Raw genomic sequence first — 10,563 nt, 5'->3', positions numbered from 1 at the left:
GCTTCAGGGTTTGCTAATAACTACTTGTAGCATAGTGATATCCCCAATAAACAGCAGCGCCAGACTGTAATAGGTCTTAAAATACTGCCGTAATGGTAGTCCTGCTCTCCACCATTGAAGGACATACAGATGTACCAATCCACTTTCTTGGAAATATTAGTAGTACTGAACTCCATAGATGACCGCACCTATGATAACTGTATCTGGTCAAACTTGTGATTGTTTTCTTAGACACTTTGTAGCTGGAGATTATATTAATTTTGTAAAAGAAAATAACAGACAATTGTATAATTTAGCTTTTATTTAAAAATACTACACAACATGTTGACTTTTGGTACAAATAGTAAACAACTGTTTAGTACACGATTACCTCTCAACAATTTGATTCCATGAAGCTGAAACAAATCACAATTCATATTGTGGGTATTGCATATTATGGAATTTGTTTCTTAGCAAGTCATAAATATCTTTTTTTTTTTTAATAAATGTTTAGAGTATGTTTTTTTTTCATCGAGAGATTACTCTCCATTTTGTGGCACTTTTTTTTTTTTTTAAACATGACCAGAATAGCAGCCATGTTGGGTGCAACTTTGAAATATCTTCTCAAAACTCAGATGCTAAAACCATTGCTTTGAAATATATAATAAGATAAAGAACAAGTGACAGAGCACCTGGAAATTTCTGAAAAGATAGTTCTGCACTTCAGATAATCTCAGTAATTTAAAAGACTACAATATAATGGCTACCAATGTGAGGGTCATATAGTCAGTGACTTGCATAAAAATCCATTTCTACAGCCTTCATAGATAAAAGTTAAAATTTTAAAACAAAGACTCAAGGCCTGGTTAATTCATGCCTGCTAATCAGGCTGGCAACATGGGAGATTTTGCGATAAAACACTGTGCTGTCAAAAAGCATAGAAATTGCTGAGGCTTCAACTAGCAAATTTGAAACACAGATGGTTTGTTCCAATGTGGTGATGCAGCAGTGACAGGAAAACAGTAAAACCTAAGCCACTGTACTAAGCTTCATCATTGTATCTGAGATCATAAAATAAGACGAATTTGAAAGACATTCCAGATCCCCAGTGGAGAGGTGGTGGTGCAAACATCACAAAACCCCATAAAAGGAAGCATAACAGCATTGGTTCTCGAGATCAGTGTAACCTTAACTTTGTGTGTGTTCTTTGTAGCAGCAGGACTGAAAAATGCATTTATATTCCAGAATGGTAGCTGGACTTTGTACTGTAAGATGTCACAGTAGTGCACAGTCCCCCTAGAGCAGTAGCAGGCTCCTGGTTGGATATTACTGCAGAGGGGAGGGGCTGGGGCGAAGTTTGAATGCATAGATCAAAGTACAAAGCAGTTTAAGGAGGCCCTGCTACAAGTCTAGCTTTATTTTTGGAATGCAAATGTAGTCCCGATGTACTCCTGATACATCTTATATACAGGCAGTCCCCAGGTTACATAGAAAATAGGCTCTTTAGGTTTTACTTAAGTTTAATTTGTATGTAAATAACTCAAAGCTTATATTTTGTGTGTGTCCCTGGGACAATGGGATTTTAAAAATATAGTGCTGTCATGGGAAAAAGGACTCAAGGATCAATAAAGCTTCATTACAGACACCAGCTGGTCATTGCAGCCTGGGACCAAAATAATGCATCCAGAGAGCTTAACCAGGGGTCACAGTGGGCAGAGTGGTCCGTCTGTAAGTAGGGGTCGCCTGCAAGTCGGGGACTGCCTGTACATAGAGGTATGGAAGAGCCCCCCAGGGATAATACTGAGCGATGCCTGTTTGCATGGTCAAACCGGCCTAAAGGCTCCCTTTAAATACTAAACAGTGTGAAGCCATTTTACATACATTATGCAGTATTTTCCTACACAGCGATCTATGAAAAGAAATTGTTTTTAAAAAGCATATTCTTACAAAAATATTTTAACACTGTACATTAGGTATTATAAGTGATGATATGGTTTGCATCTTCAAAAGTAAGCAAGCAAAAAAATAAAATAAAAAAAACAAAAAACCACCTTCCTGTTTCAGCACGTGCAAAGCGCAAAGTTTACATCCCACACATCACTTTCACAATTCATTCCACATAGGTTGTATTTAACATATACAACACAAATTTAACTATTTAAATAAGACCAGTGCAAGTTACATTGGAGAGAGTACAAATAGAATTGAACAATGAAGAGAGAGTGACTTTCATTTATAGTGTCACACAACTTCCCATGTGACTCTCATGTATAGCAAACTACAGAAACCAGAGGCATAACTGTCTGTCGGGTCGAGAGACTCGAGTCTAGTCTACCAGGGCCATAGGATGCCAAAAAGCTCTTGGCTTGCTCATTTTGGATGCAAACAATATAAAATGACATATGACAATAGGGAGGGATCGTTATAGATTTTAAATAGGGAACTATGAGCCCATTGAAGGACCCTTTTTTTTTTACATATACAGCACATAACCCAATACAAATTTGCTACATATAAATATTTAAAAAATAGTGCCAATGTGTACTACACTGAAAATGTATTAACTGCTATTTTTATACTTGTGTGTTAAAGGTAGTTTTTGAGATTGGCTGAAAAGACTGATAAGGTGCAGCATCTTTAAAGGGAAGTGTCTAGGTTATATTATTGATGTGCTAGACATAAACCCTACTCCTCTGTGATTAAGAAATAAGAAGGAAGTTGAAGTTTAACACACATAATTTTGTGCCAAATTTGACTTTGTGCTAGGATAAACAAAAAAAAAAACTGTTTTAATAGACATTAAAAAAAAAATGTAAAAATGTACAAAAAAAAAAAAAAAAACAATAAACAGACCCAATTACTACAAGACCCAACATTGGAACTGCCCCAAGTGATATCAAATCCTTAAAAAAAAAAAAATCTGTCAATGTACAAAATTTTGCATTGTAAATTTAGTTTCCATTTTAACTTTTTTAAAATTCTAAAAAGGCCAATTCCGAAATTAATATGTTCATAGTTTTTAAAATAGATTCATGTTAAAAACCAGGTTTAACATCGGCCGATCATGAACAAGATCATACGCAATTCCTAAAAGTGGCTACAACCACAATGCTCTAAGAATTTAGACCCAAGTAAAAAATGTAAAAGTAAATCCTAGGTGTATACAAAGTGCTCGCTCATTTTTTTGCACAGACTTCTGCTAATGTCCTGAATTTAGGCTCCAGTTGATTCAAAAAGTCCAGTCTGTCTTCTTCACCCCGGAGCTCGCTGCAGCAGCCAACAGATCCAGCTGCAGATCCTTTTCCCTCATAGTTGTACGAGCGAACATAATCTTCTCCACGTTGATGTTCTTCATCCTGTCCGCACATGTACAATTTCTGAAAATAAAAATATATTGTGTTGAAAATACAATACAAGTAATGGGAAGTATAATGTTACCTAGGTTGATGGTTTGCCTCAAGTTACAATGCATTTTACCTTTACACATTTAACTCCTCAAAAATGTTTATACTTTGGCCATTAACATAGCTGTGGTTTTTATATTTATTTATAAAGGTATAAGTCAGACACACGATATGAAATTGAATCATACACATTCTCCTTGGTGGACCCTGATGTCAGTTTTTCTATGGATGCCCATGGGCATACCCTTCCAATCCACAATGAACCAGAAGAAGCGCTCGGCTCGAGCGCGAAACGCGTTGTTCGGAACCTATTTTATAGATTTTTATTTATTTATTTATTATTTTGTACCTATTTTATAAAATTAAAAGATCCTGAAAATACTAATTGGGTCGTCCTAGCGCCATTCAAACGCTCAACATCGCTACATACATCCATTGAAGTTTTTTTTTTATCCCTCATAAACCCCTTATCTCAGCACCCGTTTTCACATTAATGCCCAGGTTAGGTTTTTTTTTTTTTTTTTTGTTAATTCGTTTGACAAATATATTTTCCAATCACTATAGCTATATGGGAGTTTTTTTTGGAGGGGGAGGTTTAATAGAAAAATTTCGAGATACATATGCCCTACTGTTGAACTTCTATTAACTCTTTCTGTACAGTGTATATAGAAGAACAAAAATCGGATGTTTTGCCTACATCATTGAACCTAAATAACTATTTTTTTCTGGTTCAATACGCATACAGCAATACAAAACTATAGGTTTTTTTAATGACCTTCCAATGAAAAATTATTAGGGGGAAAAAAAAAACCTTTCTATACAATTTCAACTTCCAAGAAACATAACTTCAGAAGTTTTTTTTTTGTCAATGTGGCTTATTTTAGATTTTATTATTACACATTTGGGGGTTCATTAAGTTTTTTTATTGCAATCAATATATTTTTTTGTGTGATGAATGGTCCAAACATGGCAATTTTGCCATGGTCTTATCTTCATTTAAAAGGTTTTTGTGGTACAGGATACATACTAATATAGTTTTGTAGCCTGGATTCATACAGGTGTGGGGGTACAAAATAATTTTTTCCCTTTTTTCCCAATATTTGTGTGTTTTTAACATTACATGTAGTGCAGTGCATTATAGCTCACCAAACACAGGCTCATCTAACATAGGCAGCCCTCGGGTCCTTCCCTGAGATTACAACTTGCACTCCATCTGCAGTCGCTTAGACACTGCAGTCCATGTTTCATCACGATGCCCAAGTTAAACACCCAGGATCAGAGCTTTTTTCAATCCTGGGTATTAGTGCTGGGTCTGGGCTGTGATAACACAGCAATTGCGGGCCCCGCTGTCCTGCAATTTTCTTCTGATATGCAGTCATAGAAAGGCAGCGCATCAGAAGAAGTACCCTAAATGACCACTGATGAATACAGATACGACGGTCATTAGGGAGTTATAGAATCCTTGCACTACCATTTACATAGTGTAAATGGGAAACAGGCTAAAAAAAATTTTACGTGTAGAAAAAGCTTATAAAAGTGAGTAACATAGCTTCGCTTTCACGAGAAATAGAAAAATATTTTCACCCAGAAACAAGATTCAGAAAAAAAAAGCCACTTGCTATATAAAGCGCACCGCAAAAGCCATGTTTTAAACACCTGGAATATCATGTATACAGCAGATATATATATATATATTATAAAAATATGTGTGATTCTATATATTCAAGAGCACCATTACTTGAAGGGGGTCAAAAACATTAGGTACTTACATCTCCAAGATGTGTGTTGACAAAACTATGCCAGTCTCCGTAGGCGTGTCTTCCACCTTCCATCATGTGATGTCCTCCTTGGCGAGACTGGAGTGTTAGTCTACCACCAGTTCCTGAGCCTGAATGCAGATTTGTTGTTTTTATAGTTTGTGTTGTTATTTGTCCCATTTGTCCAACATTTTGTGCACTTTCATGGGAACCAGGTGGAGCAGTTCCGACAGTATCAGGATTTACCATAATCATAGGGACCTTGAAATTGCCTTCCTGCAGGAGAAGTAGAAATATTCAAGTATCCTCTTAATCAACAGTTTAGGGAAAATGAACGCTTTTTAAGGCTATAGCTTTGGATTGCCAGTATTCCTGTACATTATACAAATGTATGTTTGTCCTACAAGGCTTTAACTGCATTCTGTAGAAGAAAATAGTTTTCCCCATTATTTGATCGCCACTCGAGTATATGAATACCTTGCAGATTCTAGGTCAAAAACGTGGGACACTTCAATTGAATAGGCTGCTTACGGTAAATCTAAAGGCATCACCCAACTTGATGCTTTGTGCAAACCCTTCATTCATAGCATTACATCTTAACCACTTACCATAACATCTGCTCCAGGTGCTTCAGTGTTGTTAATGAGTAGGTTCTGCTGTGGTCCATCATCAGGGAATCCAGCTTTAGACATGCCGGCTCCAGCTCCACACAGGCAGGCGAGCAACAAGCCTATAGGTCATTAAAATATTCATTTAGATTTATTAGATCAATTTAGACAATATCATCGTAGTAAGAATAATAACTTGGCGCTACAAATTCAGTAATTAATGCACTGGCTTCAGTTCGTACACGTCACTCCAAATGGAACATCACCTACTACTACGATAGGAGTACTCATAGGCGGATCAATTCAACAGCACAAATGATTCCTGCAGTAACATCCAGTTTAAAATATATAAACACAGATGTGTTCATCTTTTCTGCAACTGCTGATAAAGGAAATCTACAATCAAAATCCATCACGATAAACTAGGCACACCACTCATAGATCCAGGCACCGTGACTGTGGTGATCATCTTATATTTGTCATGCAACAACCATTATGCTAATGAGACTGAAGGGCTCTGAAGGATGTTACCAGTGTCCCTCCATGCTGCAGCTTCACAGGTTGTGACACCATCTAACCCTCCCTCTCTGCCCGATGTCATCTCACTGCAGCATAGGATGTTGCAGTGGTTTGGAGGGGGGGGGGTGAAGAGCGCCCCACGCACAGCCTGGCATAATTTTAAAATTTGATTTTAGAAAGAGGCCATGGATAACAAAAACAAAAAGGATTACCACAGTCACGATACTTGGACCTATGGGTAAGTGACCCTGGTTTATCAAACTTTTTTTTTACAGTTTCTGAACAAATTCAATACTAACAAAATGCTCAGCAGGCTGTTAATCACATCACAACCACTGGCTGGAAACATACAGTTGTGTTGTATATACAATAGTCTAAAATAAGGACACATGTGCAAATCAGTCATTTTGAGCACAATAAGCTTCACATTCCGAAAGTTTTTGTAAAAAATGTATTTCAAATTAACAACATTCTCAAAAAAACATGATTTGAGAATTAGACCAATATACAGCGTTATATTTTGTAGAATATACAAAATTTGAGAATCTAAAGATCTAGGAATGTGCTAGTCTAGCTATCTGGATCCACTAGAGGCAGAATTGTGTTTATAATAATGCCAATACAGCTATATTAAAAAGAGTCTAAAGATAATGTGAACTTTTTTACATCTGTGCTGAAATCATTCTGATTTACATACATAATTATGTAGTTAGCTATGGGTGTACTTTTGCCGTTTCTATAGTATTCTCACCACACTGAAAGCAGAGTCGTTATTGAGTATTTAATAAATGATAATTTAAAAAATACAAATACTTACAGAGAAGTAAAGCAAACAGCAATGCTGACAGGACCATCACAAGAATAGCCAGGCCTCCAAGAGCCACATTTTTATCTGATGAGCGACTGCTGCAATTGATACTATCGGAACAAACACATTTTCTGATCGCAATCACCTGTGTAGTGCCATAACCTTGCTTATCAACTATATTTACAGGAACCATATAAGTTCCAAGAGGGAGGTTATTGACTTCTACGATCTGTGCAGTAGTTCCTGTAAAGAAAAAAAAAAAGAAGGATGTAAATTAAAGATTCTGATCTCTTATTTGTTACCAGGGCTGAGGATCTGGCAAACCAAACCGCCCCATTTTCCCAAATCCAAATCCACCAAAAAGGTCACTGGCTCCCAACTCCACAGCCCTGGTTTCCGGGTCACTAGCATTTATAAGATAAGGCAATTCCATCCCAGTGCATTTTTCCTTTGATCTGAACATGTACATAAAATGCAGCCACATTCATCTCATTTAAAAGAATAGATCATACTGCCCCTAATAGTATTATCTGCTCTATGATTTCCACTATCGCTGTCTGCCGTCAATGCAGTATTTGGTTGCTGGAGTAGTATTTACTGCTGTACGGTGGCATTTGTAATTTCTGAGGTGGTATTTTGTGCTGTACTGTTGCATCTGCTGCATCTAGGGTGCTGGTTACTGGTGCAGCCCCTTAAAGTGGAGTATAACAATGCAACCCTTGGAGCAATAAAAGGTGTTCTCCCCTGACCCAAATCCTTAGTTCAAGTTTGAGCCTTTGTTCAACATTCCAGTGATACAAATAGTATTATCATTTACATCCAAGGTTAGCACACAGGAAAAGTGTCCATAAATCTAAATCTATTATAATATATATATTACATATACATACATACACACGCATACATATACTATATGTAAACAATACCACTTTTAAACACACTACATTTGTACACTTAAGCAAAGCCAACAAAAGTACATACCATCCTTAGCAATAATGCGCCAGTTCTTTTCAACATTTGGATCTTTACTGACATCCAATGAAAAACTGTAAGGGTGGCCATGGTGCCCACTGTCCTGATCCTCTGCTTCAATGGTTGCAGACGGTCTCCCATTTTGGCAGAAGTTAACTTCAGTTCTTCCTACTGTTGGGACGTTGTCATTTATGTCTTTAATTATCATCATTAGTGTGCAGGTACCAGATTTACCACCTAAGTGTTAGAGAAGTTCCAAGAAAACAAAGTTTAAAATTCAATGCATTGTTTTGAAAAACGCTGCTCGACATCATTTAATTATTTCCATTTTAAAGTGTGAAAAACACATAAATATATCCAAACATGAAAACCTAGCATACGGGAATCAGATTTCATTTTTCAGTTTTCTTATCAAAAAATACTGAAAGTAAAAATATTTATGTGGGTAGGAGAGGTTGTATATAGTAGGGGGAGGTGGCGTTTGTAAGGTTGACCAGCATTACTGTATGCTAGGCATTCCTGTTTGGATATATTTGTGTGTTTTTCACACTTTTTTAGTGTTTTTATATGTTTGTTTATGTTGTGGCGTACTATGGTACAAATAAAATAGCTTCAAACCTTACTTCTGGGTCAAATAGTTTATATTTTTTGCTAAATGAGCCAACATTTTCATTGCTATCATTTTGACAGCTGTGCGACATTTTGATCACTTTTTATTACATTTTTTATGTCATGCAAAAAGGTGTAAAAGTCACATTTCGGACATTTGGGCGCCATTTCCCGTTTTGGAGATCACCGTCGGCAATAACCGTTTTTATATTTTGAGAGATCGGGAATTTTGGGACGCAGCAATACCCAACGCGTTTGTGATTTTTACTGTTTATTATGTTCTAGGGTTCTAGGGAAAGGGGGGGTGGTTAGAATTCTTAATATTTTATTAATTTTTAAACCTTTTTTTTTTTTCTTCACCATTTCTTAGATCCTCTAGGGTACATTAGCCCTAGATGGTCGGATCGTTCCTACCACATACTTCAATGCTACTGTATTGGAGTATATGGTGTTTTTGCATACGATTCATTACAATGAGCCACTGGCTCATTGTAACAAATCTGCACAAACCATGCAAACTCGGGTCTGACGTAGACCCAAGGCCGTCATGGCAACCTATCTCCGCCCCCGATGACGTTTGGGCAAGCGGTGATCTGAAGAAACATGGTGGTGCCATGTTTTAAGTGCCACTTGCGACATTGCCGGTGGCAGATAAGAGGTTAACATCAGCACCAATCGCGGGTGATAGCAATGGATCTTTGCTGCCTATCTCTGTAAGAAGAGGGCTCAGCCCGTGAGCCCTCTTCATACACCCTTCATAGTGTATATATTCATATATCTGCTGCAGAGTGTGAAGGGGTTTAAATACATAACAGTTATAGTTAAAAACGTCAAGAATAGAAGTCCAACAAGAATATATTGCCATCTGACCGAAGTATTACCAAAGAGTATAATTCGAAATATAAACGTGCATAGTGCGTGTAAACTTTTGTAATCGGTAAACATTGCTAGGAATGAACTTATTGATATCTCATAAAAGCAATGAATGCAACACAATGTCCATGTTAGTTATGCCTAGTATATACAATCATATAGAAGCTAATTGCACACACCCATTAACCGGTTAAGGACCGGGCCCTTATCTGTTTTTTCATTTCCCACCTTCTAAAACCTATAACTTTTTTATTTTTACACGTAAAGAGCTGTGTGATGGCTTGTTTTCTGCACAACAAATTGCACTTCATAATGATGGTATTGAATATTCCATGCCAAGTACAGGGATGCGGAAAAAATCCAAATGCATTGAAAATGGTGAAAAAAAGCATTTGCGCCATATTCTTGTGGGCTTGGATATTACAGCTTTCCCTGTGCACCCCAAATGACATGTCTACTTTATTCTTTGGGTTGGTATGATCACAGGGATACCAAATTTGTATAGGTTTTATAATGTTTTCATACTTTTACAAAAATTAAAACCTCCTGTACAAAAAATGTTTTTTTATTTTGCCATCTTCTGGAGCTAATAACTTTTTTATACTTTGTTGTACGGAGCTGTGGGTGGTGTCATTTTTTTCAACATTTGATAACATTTTCAAATGATATAATTTTTAGGACTGTACGACCTTTTGATCACTTTTTATAGGATTTTTAAAATATTTTTTAAAATGGAAAAAAAAGTGCCATTTTCGACTTTGGGCGCTATTTTCTGTTACAAGGTTAAACGCAGTTAAAAAACTTTAGTATATTTTGATAGATCAGGCATTCTCCGACGTGTCGATACCTAATGTGTTTAAGATTTTTACTGTTTATTTATATTTATATCAGTTCTAGGGAAAAGGGGTGATTTGAATTTTTAGGTTTTTTTATTATATATATATTTTTTTTATTATATTTTATTTTTACTATTTTTCAGACTTTCTGGGGTACTTTAACCCTAGGTTGCCTGATTGATCCTATCATATAATGCC

At 36.5% G+C, this 10,563-nt stretch overlaps 1 protein-coding gene across 1 annotated transcript in view; it reads right to left on the bottom strand.

The window, feature by feature from the left end:
* Nucleotides 1-283: 283 nt before the first annotated feature.
* LOC140132798 (desmocollin-2-like) overlaps nt 284-10,563 on the bottom strand; it is a 28,462-nt gene continuing 18,182 nt past the window's right edge. The window contains exons 12-16 of the mRNA XM_072152027.1: nt 8,057-8,284; nt 7,085-7,318; nt 5,749-5,870; nt 5,153-5,416; nt 284-3,356 (exon numbers count right to left, since the gene is read on the bottom strand). Coding sequence (XP_072008128.1) covers nt 3,156-3,356; nt 5,153-5,416; nt 5,749-5,870; nt 7,085-7,318; nt 8,057-8,284 — 1,049 coding nt within the window. The 3' untranslated portion in view covers nt 284-3,155. The remainder of the gene's footprint in view (nt 3,357-5,152; nt 5,417-5,748; nt 5,871-7,084; nt 7,319-8,056; nt 8,285-10,563) is intronic.

This window comes from Engystomops pustulosus, chromosome 5, assembly GCF_040894005.1.
Source record: "Engystomops pustulosus chromosome 5, aEngPut4.maternal, whole genome shotgun sequence".
Taxonomy (NCBI): domain Eukaryota; kingdom Metazoa; phylum Chordata; class Amphibia; order Anura; family Leptodactylidae; genus Engystomops; species Engystomops pustulosus.
This window is presented reverse-complemented; position numbering and strand designations above follow the sequence as displayed.